Source organism: Epinephelus lanceolatus, chromosome 16 (genome assembly GCF_041903045.1).
Source record: "Epinephelus lanceolatus isolate andai-2023 chromosome 16, ASM4190304v1, whole genome shotgun sequence".
NCBI lineage: Eukaryota > Metazoa > Chordata > Actinopteri > Perciformes > Serranidae > Epinephelus > Epinephelus lanceolatus.
In genome coordinates, this window is record NC_135749.1 from 6,069,425 (window position 1) to 6,085,436 (window position 16,012).

At 41.8% G+C, this 16,012-nt stretch overlaps 1 protein-coding gene across 2 annotated transcripts in view; it reads right to left on the reverse strand.

Annotated features, from left to right (window-relative positions):
- col22a1 (collagen, type XXII, alpha 1) overlaps nt 1–16,012 on the reverse strand; it is an 87,953-nt gene that overhangs the window by 17,839 nt on the left and 54,102 nt on the right. For both annotated transcript variants that reach the window (XM_033637212.2, XM_033637211.2), the window contains 24 exons: nt 15,542–15,595; nt 15,300–15,341; nt 15,131–15,163; nt 14,630–14,683; nt 14,078–14,131; nt 13,937–13,990; nt 13,797–13,850; nt 13,593–13,646; nt 13,130–13,234; nt 10,145–10,189; nt 9,508–9,585; nt 9,382–9,417; nt 9,245–9,298; nt 8,652–8,696; nt 7,247–7,282; nt 7,047–7,160; nt 6,717–6,770; nt 6,422–6,475; nt 6,262–6,315; nt 6,060–6,113; nt 5,828–5,881; nt 5,649–5,702; nt 5,453–5,506; nt 5,318–5,362 (listed from right to left, as the gene is read on the reverse strand). In XM_033637212.2, coding sequence (XP_033493103.1) covers nt 5,318–5,362; nt 5,453–5,506; nt 5,649–5,702; nt 5,828–5,881; nt 6,060–6,113; nt 6,262–6,315; nt 6,422–6,475; nt 6,717–6,770; nt 7,047–7,160; nt 7,247–7,282; nt 8,652–8,696; nt 9,245–9,298; nt 9,382–9,417; nt 9,508–9,585; nt 10,145–10,189; nt 13,130–13,234; nt 13,593–13,646; nt 13,797–13,850; nt 13,937–13,990; nt 14,078–14,131; nt 14,630–14,683; nt 15,131–15,163; nt 15,300–15,341; nt 15,542–15,595 — 1,335 coding nt within the window. The remainder of the gene's footprint in view (nt 1–5,317; nt 5,363–5,452; nt 5,507–5,648; nt 5,703–5,827; nt 5,882–6,059; nt 6,114–6,261; nt 6,316–6,421; nt 6,476–6,716; nt 6,771–7,046; nt 7,161–7,246; nt 7,283–8,651; nt 8,697–9,244; nt 9,299–9,381; nt 9,418–9,507; nt 9,586–10,144; nt 10,190–13,129; nt 13,235–13,592; nt 13,647–13,796; nt 13,851–13,936; nt 13,991–14,077; nt 14,132–14,629; nt 14,684–15,130; nt 15,164–15,299; nt 15,342–15,541; nt 15,596–16,012) is intronic.

Genomic DNA, 16,012 nt, shown 5'->3' on the forward strand with positions numbered 1-16,012 from the left:
CATTAAATCAGCTCATTGTCTGTGGTTTAAAACTCATCAGTCACTTTGTTGAGTTAAGGATACTAATGATGGCACTCGGGATGAAGGACTTCTTAAATACAATTTTAGTTGCCTGAGGGGCTCTACAGCGCCTCCTGGAGCTCAAGAGCTGGCCAACGAGAGGGTGAGAGCTATCTGCCAAAATACTCCTCACTGTCTTTCTCATCCTTTCTGTAAAGAGTTGGGTCGAGGGCTTTTGTGGCTTGCCAACTATTTTACTTCCCAATATTACAGTCTCATTCAAAATCTGAAGTTTAAATGTCTTTTTAAGTTCTATTTAAATTATTTATCGATATGCTTTCTTTGCCTTTTGTCAGTTTATTTTCTCCATTACTCCATAACCACACCCTGAAGAAGGCTTTTGTGCCGAAACGCGTGGGCTGTAACCCACTTTCATCATGTTTTAACCTTTTCTAAATAAAACAGCCATTTTTTAAATAAAGGCTTTCTATACATTTTTACTCCATAACTATGTTTTTTTTTTACATACTTAATGAGTGTTGTTGGAATGAGCCAGACATCTAACATTTTAATTGCTAACTGCTTCTCTGTAGCCTAACTGTTGTGCATATGACTATAAAGACCTTTAAACTGCTGTATTAAAGACACTCTACAGAACAGGTAAAGGCAGAGATACGGTCTACAGAGTTGGTCATAAGGATTTATATGACACTTTTACATTGTGCTGAGATACCGAGCTAAATCTGTACTTCTAATTGTGTACATCAATTTTCAATTTCTTGAATAATAGTGAGAATCATTTCCGTGTGACTGACATTTAGTGACAGTAATTATGAGCGGTGGAGGGTAATTTTCAGTGTGTCTACGGAAACACTTCGTGGCTCCTCTAATAAGTTGTCTGCTGTCTGTGTGGCAGTGCGGGCTGCAGGGCTGAGAGGCTGCCCGCCTCGCTGTGGCTCAGTCAGAGCTGTCTGTAATGAGCCATGCTATTGGTCACGGTGCTGTGGCAGAAACCTTTCCTGCGGGTGGGTGCTGTGTGAGAGACAAAGCAGCAGGTGCGGTGGTTCTCTCAGAGAAGGTGTTTGTGAAAAAAAAAAATGCAAGTGTCAGACATATCCTGACATCGCAGTACCACATGCCAAGCACCGACTGTGGCTGTGTGCTATTCCCTGAACTGCAGTGAATAGTTACAGTTATGGCTGTTGAGCAGAGGAGGTTATCTTTCTAGATGCATAATCTAATGTTCTTCAGCAGTTTTATACTCTTGTGGTCTTTAACTGACCCTTCACTAAGCCCCACCTAGGGTTGGGTCGGTATGAGAAAAAAAAAACGGTCTGGTTTTTGTGAAAAAACGCATCAAGTCGGTAATACTGGATTTTCGCCACTTGGGGGCGCAACTGACTTTTTTAAAATAAAAAACGACCATAGGACAACAGAGTGACAGTAACGCCTTGTTTCTTTTATTCCTTACAAATAAATTTTGCAGCTTACTCAATCAGTGCAAACAAGGGTTGCCTCCTTCGTCTGGCTCAAAGCCAAAGTGTTGCCATATTGGCCCATTCTTTGATTTCTTCAAGACTAAATTGTCCGCCATTATCGACTCCCCGTCACTGTTAAACAAACTCCAGGCTACAGTAGAGACCTCAGCGCAGGCGCACTCGCACCCCCTAGCTCAGTCCCCGCCCCACCCCCACTCTCCTCTCTCTCTCCTGCTCGCTGTGCGCTTGGCGAAGATGCAGACACAGGTGCTCACAGACTCAGGCGTACTATAAGCGGAGCGGACTCCGCGAGGAATGTCCGCAGTCATTCGGGCTTCCATAGTCGAGCGTACTTCCGCGTTATACTTTCCTATAAAAATGTCCGTGAAAAATCCCCGCGATGTGAAAAATACATGCCGAGCAGTCTTTTCCGTCCGCGTGGTCATGCTTTGCGTGCACAGGGCTTGCGGACGTCCGCTTTTATCGGGCGGAACGTACGCGGAACGGACTCCGCATACGTTCCGCCCGAGTATGCGATCCGGTCGGTCTCAAAAAAAAAAAAAAAAAAAAAAAAACCCCGGTCCAAGACGGAGTACTGAACTGAATTGGTATTACCGAGAACCAACCTGACCCTAGCCCCACCCCTTTGTGAAGGTCTGTCAAGCTGTCGGAGTAAGCATGGAGCCCACACTGTAACTAGAGGGGGTCTACAGTCTGTGTTTGAAGGATATATCCAGGATGTCAAACTGACTCAGCAGCAACAACAGGTTAAAAAGACAAAGATAGTTAGAAGCTAAAGCCGAACTATAGGCTACAGATCACAGTGTAAAAGTGAACCACCACATCACTGCTGATCGCCACACAAGACAATGAATATAAAGGGAAACTTTGTTGATATTGAAGCCAAACAAGCCAAACAACGTTCATCTGCGCACACTGTGATGACACAGAGCTGGTTGAATATCCGCAAAGTTTCCCTGCTTCCCTTCACTGGTTCCTGTACAGCAGGGTCGGCCTTTGTTTCACTGTTATAATCATTACAAAGCAAAAGCAGCATGTGTATACATTCAGTAGGCTATATCTTCAGTAGCTAGCTAGCTAACCCTACACTTTTCAGGGTTTGATTTTGGTTTTGGAACAGGGAAGAAACGTATATCTTTTTCCAACCTCTCCAGGTAACGAGTATCATTAACACACGACGTGCCCCAGACACAACATTTAGCTCCAAATCCACAAAACCAGCCTGACAATGAAGGAAATCTGAAACGACTGCATTAGAATCAATGGAGCACAGCTGTGTTTGTGTCGGACCCTGGTCTGAGCTGGCCTGATGCTACGTTATGATTGGCCAGTCTGCATCTGGAAGCGGGGCTTAGTGATGGGTAAGGTGTGATGATGTTGTTAAATCCAAGAATGCTGATATATAAAAAGAATGATCTTCCAAATCAGTCGCTCTTAGTGTCAAGTTTTTCAGTGGATGGGTTTACATTTGAGCTAGTTGAAAGTCCTGTGTCTCATAAAGATGCTAACGGCTGCCTTTGGTGTCAACATCAGACGCCTGACAAAGCATCGGTATTTGACAGCCTGGGAATGACATCAGGCTGCTGTCCTTGTCCTTGTATTTTTGTCAGTTGATAAAGATAATTGGCATGATTCCAACTGTGTGATAAATTATTAGATAACATTCATTATTTTTGCCATCTTTCATAGTGGAAACACAGCTGTATTTGGCCTGCAGAGACACTGGTGCTATCTTAATTGCAGTTCCAGCAGCACCATTGACTTGCTGTCTGGAAAACTGCACATCTCATCAAACAGAGTAAAACACTGTCACCTAACAAACTAAACCACACCAGGGTAGATTTCCTGCTTCTCCAACTGAGTCGGATTCTATAAAGAAACATTTTAGCTCACATTTTTAGGGTGAAATGTTTAAATTGAGCACTGCCGTCAAAGAAAGTGGAAGCTTTTACTGCTTGGCCTTGTCAGAGAAAAGTAAAGGGAGACATGTTACTGCCTCTTGCCCTTCGAAATCCTGAGTTATATGTCTGCAGCCTCACTGAAAATGGTGAAATATCATTGCAGTAACATTGAACCGATGTGAGGAATTTATTTACTTTGACAACTTAAATAAAAATTTCAAGTCTTAAAAAACTGTTCGGCAGTCCAACACCACATTGAAGAGGAAAAACTAGAATTACCGCCTTGCAGTTCTTTGCCTTGAATCACTCAAGTTGCTGTTACAGTTTACATCCATGTCTGTGAAAACATTAATGCTTAACACACAACTTCCCCCTGAAGGCACAGAAGATCTAAACATGTCTCCCCATCTGTTATTGAGATATGACGCTAGGTAACAGTCAGAAAAGTGACATTATGACATCACAGTGAAGTTGAACTTTGACCTTTGGGATATAAAATGTCTAAACTTCACATCACTACATCCTAACAAATATTTCAGTCATCGTAAAGGTTTGTGCAAAACTTGAGGAAACTCCCTCAAGGCCCTCTTCAGATATTTTGTTCACAATAATGCAACGCACAGGGTCACATTGAATCTGACCTTGGGCCACCAATTTCATTTCAGTTCATCCATGACTCACAATGGACGTTTGTGCCAAATATGAGGAAATTCCCTCAAGGTGTTCCTGAGATAACAAGTGAATGAGAATCTGACAAATGCAAGGTCACAGTGACTCTGACGTTTGACCATAAAAATCTTATCAGTTCATTGTTGTTCATTGAGTCCAGATGAATGTTTGTGCCAAATATGAAATATTCCCTCAAGGTGTTCCTGAGATAACAAGTGAATAAGAATGTGACAGATGCAAGGTCACAGTGACTTTGACGTTTGACCATCAAAATCTTATCAGTTCATTGTTGTTCATTGAGTCCAGATGAACAAACGGCAGAAACGTTCCTGAGATATCAAGTCACAAGAATGGAATAAATGGATGGACGACCCGAAAACATAATGCCTCTGGCCACGGCTATCGTCAGCACAGAGGCATAAAATGGCATTGCAGTGGTGGAGGGAGTATTCAGATTCTTCACTGAAATAAAAGAAACAATACCACATTGTAAAAATCCTCTGTCAAAAGTCCGGCATTGAAAATGTTACTTCAGTAAAAGTATGTAAATACAATGAATGTATCAAAAAACAAAAAAAAAAGAAAAAGCAACAATTATCAAAATGGTTGCCAATTAATTTTCTAATCAATCGACTAAATGTTTCAGCTGCACGTCTTTATTTTCATACAGTGTGTGTGTGCAAAAATCTTAAACTGTAAATTTAACTTAAGTTATCATATCACCTCAGTCTGAGATACAGTATAGAGGGTGTATAGAGGGATTTTTTTAAAGAATTACTTGTATGTATTGTCATTTATGCATTTTCATATTATTATTTTATTGTTAGTGTTGTTTTCCCTCTTGTGTACGTGCACATATTTGATTTATTAACACCTGATGCCACCGTTTATCTTAGAAAAAAAGTTAGATAAATTATTAATAATAAAAAAAATCGGAAGCAGAAAGTGGCATGAGATTAAAATACTCAAGTGAAGTAAAACTAGCTTTAATTTGTACCTAAGTACAGTACATGAGGAAATGTACTCTGTTACACTGCACCACTGTTGTTGGGTAACTGTTGTATCCCCCAGTTTCTATCTTAGCAATATCTTTAGCAATTTACCAGACAGAAATTCACTGTACCTCCCTATGATGAAGCTCAATAGGCAGGAAAATGATGCAAAAGAATAAATAATGCTATTGTATGTGTTAAAAAAACACACAAAAAAACATTGTGGTCCTTAGATGCATGAAAAAAACACACTGACCTTAGATCCAGGGGGTCCAGGTTCTCCTCTGTGGCCCTTGAAGCCCTGTATTGGAGGAGAAACAGTGCTGAATTAGTCCCAGCAATCTGCACGGCCATCTTGCTTCATCAGATCTGTTTACTTGTGGTTACTTACCGGGAGTCCCCTGAGACCCGGGTTTCCTGGTGGTCCAGGTTCACCTTGCTTGCCCTGAAATGAAAACAGAAATAGGGCATCATTGTCTGGCCACATTATCCTATCACGTTTCCAAAAACAGACAATGTCTCGTGGTTGGTGTTCAAGGTTTGCTCTCTTTGGATCATCAACAAGGTAAACAGCTCCATGTACTCACAGGATCTCCTGTTTCACCTGGTCTGCCGTCTTTTCCTATTTTTCCAGGCTGACCCTGCAGATCAGTGAAATTAATCAGTGAGTGTCTGAAACCTTAAAGACCTATTTCTGTTTACACCACACTGTGCGAACCACTCTATATGTACACTCATGATGCTGCACATCAAATCATTTACTTACAATCAAGCCAGGAAGACCTGGTGGTCCCTGGATTCCTTTGAGACCCTCTTTGCCCTGGTGAAAACAAACAAACACAAACAGGTCAGCGTCACCGAAGGAAAAGAAATGATTAATGGCCCCTATTACTGCACAGGGCCGTCTGACCTACATGCTGGAGGGAAGAGGTTTGTACAATAATGACACATGGGTAATATGTTTTCTGAGGGGAAAAGTACATGGAGTGCAGCCTGACCTTTTCTCCAGGGGGCCCTGGGGGGCCGGCGGGGCCAGGCTGTCCATCGTTACCCTGAAGAGGAAAGAGACAGTGTCAGTGGAGGTCAACAGAAATAGAAAGCGTGGGTTTGAGACAAAGTTCAAATAAATTGTGCTGTTTACAAAAAGCTTTTCGACCATTTCAAGTGAAAAAGAAAAAGCCCAAAAAAGCAGGAACTTACAGGTGAACCCATTAGGCCAGCAGCACCTGGATGACCAGGGGGTCCTGGGTGACCCTGTTAATGTGAGAGAAAGTCATCAAATATAATTATGTAATTCATATCAGACAATATTGTATTTGAGAAAAGGAGGGAAAGGGACAGCCAGTAACAGCAAATGTACCTTGTCTCCTTTCTCTCCTGGGCCTCCAGGGGGTCCTCGATCACCTTTTATTCCCTGTGGTGAGAAACAAAGAAAGACCATATGAAATGTCACATTTCAAGAGAACTGAATTCATCTGTCAAAGAAAAATAAAACCTCAGAACACTCAAAACATTACAAAGACAGAGGATGAACCATGAGTTTGTTTCACCCAGTTACCAGAAACCTTGTGAGGTTGAGAAAAACGTTGACAAAGGCAACTAATTAGCGTTCGGCCCGTGGGAGCGATAAGCGTGCAGTTAACGTGCAAACTTGCCTTTCCTCCATCGGCTCCGGGGGGCCCTGGAGCTCCGGCTGGTCCCGGCGGGCCCTGTAATGACACGGCAGAGCATCAATCTCTGTCCAGGCAGACAGTGCCGAGCACCGAGGTCCTAATCGCTCACTGCTGCCCCCAGAGGAGGCTCAGCTAATGATGCAGAGAGAGCCTTGCCATCCGTCGCGCCAACTGTGACTGATGATGACAAACATGGCGCTCGGACCTCATGCCTCACATAGGGCTAATATGGTGGAGACACACACTCCTTTAAATTATGGTCTTTACGTTACAAGACAAAGGAGGTAATGTAAATTAATGACTGTGTCCTACTTGGTAACCATCTTGACCGTCTTTCCCGGCAGGTCCCTGGTGTCCTTTGTCCCCTGGGACTCCTGGGAGGCCAGGTGCTCCAGGTGGACCTGCAGGGCAGTCTGAACAAACATCCTAAAAAATGGCAGAGACATGTTTGTGATGAAGTGAGGATTCAAACATAAAGTATTTTTTCATTAACGGGTGGAGAAGCTTCCTACCTTCAGATTTAGGTCAGAGAGGTCCGCTGCCTTTCCCTGAGAGACAAGGAATCAAACAGTTACTCAATCAGAGGACACAATTTAGTGCTCTCTACTCAGTGATCTCCCTTAAGTGAGGGGTGAGCCCAAATCATGAGAACCAGGCCCATGCCAAAAGAGTGTCTATATACATTTGATTAAGTGCTGTATGCATTATCTTTTGTATTTAATCAGGCAAGTCAAAACAGAAGGTCCTTAGATTTAACTCTTTGGAACCTGAGAAAATTAAACATGGGAAGAAGTCAACGAGCAATGTGGGAAGAAATTGAATTAAATTAAATTAAAGTAAACTGAATTTAATTGAATTAAAATTAAAAAACAATAAATAAAAATTTATAAGAAAATAACCCAAAAATTGGCAAAGATCCCTGGACATATTTCCCAAGAAAAGTAATGTTGATTAAGGTTTGAATGGGTTTTAGCATCCGCACAATAACTACAGCATTTGCACTGTTTGAGTGGTGTTTTTGTTTAGTCTTGTATTATGTGTTAAACTTAAAGGGTTTACCTACCACCTAAATTAAGAACTCAGATATGTTATTTCCATGTTCTAGCAAAGTTCAATCAATATTTGTGAAGCAACTCTCTCTCAAAGCCAGAAACCAAAGAAGTAAGACTCAAACTTGTAATGTCATAGGGTTTAAAGTCTGGAGTTGCTCCATGGACACTAAATGAGAAAGTGATTCTGTGGACCCACTGAATGATTTTCTTTTTTATACCCAAATGAGCTTTAATCTAATGTATCATATGGTACTAAATCACTGAATCATATCGTACATAAGTGAGGCAGGGGGAGGGTTGTTTTTACCTGCTACACAGACTCCATCTTTCCACATGTGGTTGCTGCCGGCTTTACTGTGTGCATACTGAGTTTGCCAAGTGATACTGGAGTTGGTTCTGCAGCATTTGGAAGTGTACAGGCTATATTAACTGGTGCTGAATTAATTAACTGGATCATTTTAACTACAGGACCCACCCACAAGGTCGCTCTGCTGCGTCACATTGCCTCTGGTGCCATCAGGTATTTAATGAGGTGATCATTTTTATAGAGGGCGTGCTCATTTTTTTAACAGTGCTATGTCGTTTTTAGCTGCTGGACGGCTGCATAGAGAAAGAAATAGACCAGGATGGGTCCGTCCAGGCTGTTATAAATTAACGAATCACCTACCAGTAGTTCGTCTGTAAGCAGTTCAGTGATCAGCCTAATAAATACTGTGTGATTTGCATACATGGAGAAAGCCTGTGTTTAATAAGTGCATGATTATTCTCTCCTTCATGCAGAATTCAGAGCACATTCAGAATATAAAGTGAAACATAGGAGTTAATTGGAGAAAGAACAATTATTACTGCCAGTCTATGTACTTACAGGCTCTCCTGGTGCTCCCTTATCTCCCGGCCTTCCTGGTAAACCCTGTGTTGGGAACAAAGGCAGAGAATTACATTTTCCGTGAACTGTAGATTATGGAGACCCAGAGTGTTTCAGGTCAAATACATTAAGAAATAATCGTATGATATAACCATGAAATTATAAAAATTAATGCAATACTCTGCTAATTCCAAATGTTTCATTAAAAAAAAAAAAAAAGGTCCTTTTCCTTATCAGTTTTTTTTGCCCTACAATCAAAGCAGGCAGATCAGATCCTGTCATGTGATTGGCTGTTCTTCCGCTCCTCAAATGATCACTGGGTCATATGTACGTTGATGCTTTCCAATGTCAAGTGTCTGATCATGTGACGAGATGATATGTGGGCGATAACGTGCACTGGGGCCCATCGTAACTACTTTACACCACTGTTTGTACATACATCCTTTTTATACATGTAAGATTTCATTTTTGTTGATTATTAGAATCTATTCACTAATTTATTTAACTTTGTGTAGGTTATCATCAATTTGAAATATTTTTTTTCATGTTTCAAATAAATATCCATCAATCAAACATTTGATTTTTGGACTCACATTATGTCCTGCTGGGCCCTGAGGACCGGCGACTCCTGGTAGACCCCTCAAGCCCTGGACCCCACATAAAGAGATATTAGAGGAACACATCTTACAAACATGAACATATTCAATATGAATCTTTAGAAGATATTTACCGCAGGTCCAGGCTCCCCATTTTTTCCTGGTGGCCCCTACAAGAAAAAAAAAATCACATTTTAAAACAGGCAATTAAATGAACTGGAGGAAGATGATGTGACCCTGGCTGGCACTGAAGCTCATACCGGTGGTCCCACTTTGCCTTCTCCTGCAGAGCCCCTGTCCCCAGGTGACCCTGGTTCTCCTCGTGACCCGGGTTGGCCCTGGGAGAGAAAAACCACAAAGTTAACTTTCCCACCCTCAGATAATGTCGGTTCAGCCGTAATGTTTGGCTAAGAGTCTGGCTTGGCACAGAAAGTGTCACATTCAGCGATGCCTGCTGATCCCAGAAATACCACCCTGTTTTTAATTTGTGATGAAAAAAACAATCTGTGGTTGACATTTTGCTACTCAGAAGTGAAAACGTGTCGGTGATGAGGGTGAGCGATTTGACACCATAAATCCGGCAAATGCCCCCTGTCCGGCCTCTCTCAGTCTGCGCCCCCCGACATCACACTCCTCACAGCAAAGAGCCGGTCATAATCAGAGCAATGGTCACAGTGCAGTGGACATAAAAATTGCTTTTGCTGCTTTCAACAAAAATGAATTGTTTTTCTCATCTGTGCCAGAAAAAAAATTTTTTTTCACATCAACAAAAGAGCACCTGTGCATGATAAAAAAAAACACACCTCAGGCAACCTAAAAAGCTCACACACACACACACACACACACACACACACACACACGCTCTCACTTCCTTGCAAACTTCTAGAATGACATTACCTTTGGCCCTGGGGGTCCTTGAATTCCCTGTGGTCCTGGCTCCCCCTGTAATATCACAAACGACATTAATCAAACCACTTGCCACTCACACACTGAAATTAAGCCTCTTTTAAATAAATAACTCAAAGCTGAAAGTGTGTTTGAGTCGCTGTTCGTGTGCAGCCAGCGAGGCCTCGGGGCCGCACCTGGCATCTGTAAAAGAAACCGAGCTGCTGTGAACCAAATCTGCTGCGCTCCTGTGTTGCTTTAATGCGATATGTCTTAACAATGTTTTTCCTGTTTGCTGCTGCCTCGTCAGCAGGACGGCCACATGTCTGGGCTGAAAAATGATGAAGAAACATGTTGAGCTGCAGCGCTAAAATGTGCCTACTCAGGCTCATTTTACAGACGCTCATATTGTGTTGTGGTTCAACATGTATTACAGGCAGGGAGATGTTTACAAGCAGAACACATGTGGAATACAATGAGGGTGCTATTACTACTGAAAGGGAACTGATGAACGTGCATTTCTTTGATCAGAATACATGCAGATATATAATCATACAAAGCATGACATTAATACTATACTTGTGAAGTTTACCACTGACACGCTAATGGACCAGTCCTCACAAAGTTAATACTACACAAAACCTCCTAGCTGAGATGAAACAGTTTCCAGAGACACCAAACATCAGGAAATATGCACAAAATGGTGCACAAGACATCGAGAACTTCGAAGTTTAATGGGATGCTGCAGCTATAAAAACATGGAGTCTACACTCTTATAAATACAAATGCTAACTAGAACCATACAGGTTCTTTGGCATGTCCCCTAAGGAAAAATCTTTTTTGGTTCCACCTGAAACCTTTCAGAAGGTTCTATCTAAAACCAAACATAAAGGGTTACACCTAGAACCATGTGCAAAAGGTTCAAGCCAGTGCCCAATATGGGAGGTTCTACAGAGAGTCTTTCTATGGTGTAATGATCTCTTCTAAGGGTGCTAACAAGAACCCACCCAGGGGCCCTTTCATACTCCAAGGGTTTCATCTGGAAAAACAGGATTTTGTAAGACTAATGTTGTGATCACACCAGGCACGAATAAAACAATTTGCGTGAGTAAATAACATGTAAAGTCAATGTAAAGACACGATTTGATGTGAATTCCCGCCGGGCACAATGGACACGACTAGCCTGGAAATCCAGACCCAAATCTAGAGAGATTTAGTGTCTGGCTATGAGTAATGAAAATGTCCCAACTTGAGGGGCGGCACCAAGCATGCATTTGAAAATATCACTGCACGCAATTGGATAACACTACGACCAATCAGAACAATACACGGGGTGACGTATCCAGAGCTTAGCTACCAGCGGAGCTAACTGGTAGATTAGACTCTTGCTGTATCCAGTTGGCAAAACAGCAAAAACGTCCTTCTTGCAAAGAAAAGATTCAAGCGCCATCTTCTGTTCCTCTTTTAGAGAAAAAGTCTAACTCGTTCATTGTAGCGACCAAAGCCGTTTCAAACAACTGGTGTTCATCCGTAGCCATCTTGCAATGTTTACTGACTGATTCCGGACTTCGTCGTCGCAGCGCTGTCGTCATCTGTTTAGCTTGCCTCTGGCCCGCCTATATCAGATACACCGATGTGATTGGTGCAGCTCGGCTCCAACGGCATGGGTAATGAGCATCATTACTGATTGCCAGAGTGACTCGCTGAGCAAATTCAAATTGTGCTCTCGCGAGAACTCTGGATTTCCAGGGTAGGACATGACGAGAATGACATAAAATATGAGAATTAAGCAGCGTAAATGAAGCAAGTAGCACGATTGCTTATATGATATGCTTATTTGCAAGACTTAAACTTCAGTGACCAATTTGTGCCGCAATAGCCAATCAGCATTGAGATCCTCCGGGGACGTATGACGCCAAGTACATACCTGCAGATGTTCATTCAACGATTCAGCAATTTCATGCGCAGATGATGCAAGTAAATCGCACGTATGACACAAGTTAACACAAAATATTCTAGCATTCAAACATGACAAAATCATATTGCGTTTGGTGTAAACACAACATACAGTAAAGGTGCTTAATGGAACCTTTAGTTTTACAAAGCGCCTTGAAGAACCTTTTATTCAAAAAAAGGTTATCAGAAGCAAATGGTTCTGGAAAATTATCACTAATATGACAACAAAAAATTTAGTTAAAGGGTGGCAAATTCTAATTGAAGTATGTTTGTTTAAGAGTCAAAATGTTATTTTCACAAGCTCTTTAAAAAACTTTTCCCTTGTGAACTGACAGTTTTCTGCACAATGGCATTGCCACATTTAAACCCTTATAAACCCATGTACTGCTGTGGAGGTCACATACCTCATTTTTAAAAATCACACAATAATACAAACACACCGAATAATTGAGGCGGCAGGTAGACCAGGAAGTCCTGTGTGCTCTGAGGTAAAATTACAGTTTCAGCCGTTTTACAACTCAAGAGTTGGTGGTCTGCCGCTGCCTCTGATCAGTTAGTTTGTTTGCATTGTTGTGTGACTTTGAAATCGAACTAATGTGGCATCCACAGCATAATGTTGCTCAGCTTCTGCGCCCCAAGACTCCTGTCTGCTTCTCCAAACTGGCAGCATGCTGACTGCCATCTACTGGAGGTAATACACTGACTATGGATCTAGACTATATATGTGTTTTTACAGCATGAATGCAGTACATTAAATCTCACTGTGTCTTCACCTGGTTAATTGAAGGTTTAATGATAATAAATAGCACCATCTTCCAACTCAAAGCTCAAATCTTCCTAGCTAAAACTTTTCTCCCTCTCCAAGTTTACACTGTCCGGCTATGTGGGGGTTCCCATTTGAAAGTTGTCCACCATATAACTTACTTATATATTAGAAAAGCTATCACTAAAAACATGGCTGAACAATGTCCTGCAAAAACAATATGTGTTAAATACACTCAAGTTATAAATACAATGTGACAGAGAAAAATTGTGTCTCACATTTTGCCCCTCTTTCCCCTTCCCTGGTGGTCCAGGGGGTCCAGTCAAACCAGGATCTCCAGGTGGGCCTGCGGGACCTGCTTGTCCTGGTTTACCTGCTTCGCCCTAAAACAAACGTTACAATAAAGAGAGAATTTTATTTCTACTATCAGCCTCTGGTCGTCCTAACTAAATCAAAGAGAGAGAACAAAGACAATGAAGCAGCCATGAGAGACAGTCCAAAGTGTTCTGCGTTGCTGAGTTGTGAGACTCGGCAGCTACGTGTGGCTGCTGCTGCAGGGACCGAAACGAATTCAGAGACTTCTCTGCTGAAACAATAATGGAGGACACTCAAGGTCACTCTTTCTTCTCTGCAGACTGATTCTCACTCTGCGTTGCCAAACCCGTCCTGAACATAGTCGGAATACTTTCACAATAACATCCAATCAAATGTACCCATGGCTTTTAAAAATAGATGACTGACCTTGTCTCCTGTCTGTCCAGCTGGACCGGGAGGCCCGATGGTCCCTGGTATGCCCTAGAAGACAGACAACTGGTCATTCATACTGAAGTGAACCGTTATTACAAACTATTGTTTTAACGTTTTTTATACTATAGTCAGAAAAAGAAAGCAGACATCAGTGACTACAATAATTAACAAATCTAAAATGGAATAGGAAAGACTCACCACATTCCCTGGTAATCCACGAGGACCCGGAGGACCAGCTAAGCCAGGTGGACCCTGGGAGAAACACACCAGCCATTACAGTACCGCACATCTTCCTATTTGGTTTTAAAAAGTGTAGCACATTATATCAGACAGCTTACAGGGTCTCCAACACGTCCTGTCTCTCCCGCAAGTCCGGTTTCACCTTTTGGACCCTGGAATAAAAGTCGCAAATTACACATAATCCACCAGAAATCACCGTAAAGCACTGACTGGGAGTTACAGGATCAGTATCATCTTACCGCTGGTCCAGGTGGTCCCTTAAAGCCTTGCTCACCAGGTAACCCTCTTTGACCCTGTAAGAGAAGACACATGATTTAACATGTTAGGTCTATGTGCCAATATAGGGTACGGTTCATGAGGACTGTGCAGTAATGGTTGTAGATGATGCATCTCCTTCATAGGGTGCTCGAGAACGTCAAAGATAAGATAATTGAAACAGATACTAGCAGTGTGTTTATTATTGCACATGTTTTTGTGTAGATAAATATTTCAATGCTCCGCAGTCTGCTTAAACCAAACTGTACTCATATGTTCTGCTACTCTGGTCCATCTATTGTAAATATAGGAGGTTGAATAAATAGAGAATCAGGCCAGTGCATTACTGGCTCTTACAGTTTAATTTACTTAGCCCAGTTAAGGAAGGCCCCTGAGCTCCTGTATTGTAGCAGGACTACTTTACTATCACCACACCAAATCTCTACTGACATCTAGTGGACGCCTCTGTGTATTGCCACAGGCTGGATCTGTAACATTAAAAGGGAAGAAGACAAAAGATGGAGGGAAAAATTCACCATCTCTCCTGGGCTTCCTCGATCCCCCTTCTCTCCCTTCTCTCCAGGTGTTCCCTATGGGGTGAAAAGGAACATTAAAATAACAAGTTTTAATGAAGAAGAAGAAGAAGTAAGCAAAGGACAGGTGTAGATTTTGGGGGGATGTAACTGACACGTCCCTTTATATTTAGAACAACTGCATTTGTCCTCCCAATAAAAGACATTTAGACCCTAATTTGCTACAGAAAAGGCATAAATTGTGTCAGAATACGGGAAATTAAGTGTTAGATGCTCAAAATTTTCTTGCACAAGACCCCAAAACCCCTCATGTCATATGTGTCTGCCCAAAGTTGAAACAAAACCTACACCCTTGAAAGGAAGACGAGAGGAAAAAGATTCGACTCTTAAATCACTAAAGCTGGTACATCATATGCAAAAGCAAATATCTACCTTTGTGTACAAAAAAAGAAATAGCCATTCTCAAACTTTCGTTTGGTTTGTGTAATAATTAAGTGTACTCACAGGTTCACCAGGCTCAGGGATGACATTCGCCACCTGTGAAGAATCAAAAAGAAAGTAGATAACCACCTGAATGTTGCACCAACTCCATTTTCTCCATTACGGCTGTATCACATATTACACTGCTGTAAGTGGGCATTGTTTTAACATGCACACTAGAGAGTGTACGTACATTTCCTGGAATACCAGGTTGTCCCCTTGGTCCCACTTCACCCTGAGGACAGAGACAATATGTTCACACTGTCTGCATAGTAATGACTTTGTTACAGCTAATGCTGCAGGGTGACCATTACTGAGAGCAATGAAGCTACTGTAAGCTGCGATATACAACAGAGAGATTTCATTAGGTTCTGATTTTTCTAAATAATTTCACGTCACACAGAATATGAAACAGGTTCCTTGTTTCTTATTTACCTTGTCACCCTTTTCACCTTTTGGCCCAACTGGTCCGTCCTGTCCTCTTTCTCCCTGAAAGACAGCCACAATCCAAATGTAAAATATTTTCCAATGATCACAGATCCTATTTGCACTTTAATCAAGTGGCAACCACTGAAGCTAAAACGCGAAGAAGATGATGAGGGAGTGCTTCAATGCTGACTCATTTCCAGGTGTTAGGACTCATTCCTGGGACACTGTATAGACCTCCACGTTAAACTGTCCAACGTTACAGCAGAAATAAACTTGTTTACAGCCTGGTACAAAAAAACGGTTTTGGTCGCTTTAACTCATTTCAACATTCATGACAAGTCTACTGGCAGTGAATTTTCACCTGTTTAAATGTTATTAAGGCTTAAAGTTATGCAAGATAAAGGATGTTGCCAGTGTAGGAGATTAATTTTTTGACATTCATTCAGTCACTTTGCATCTTTTCACCATGCAGGATTG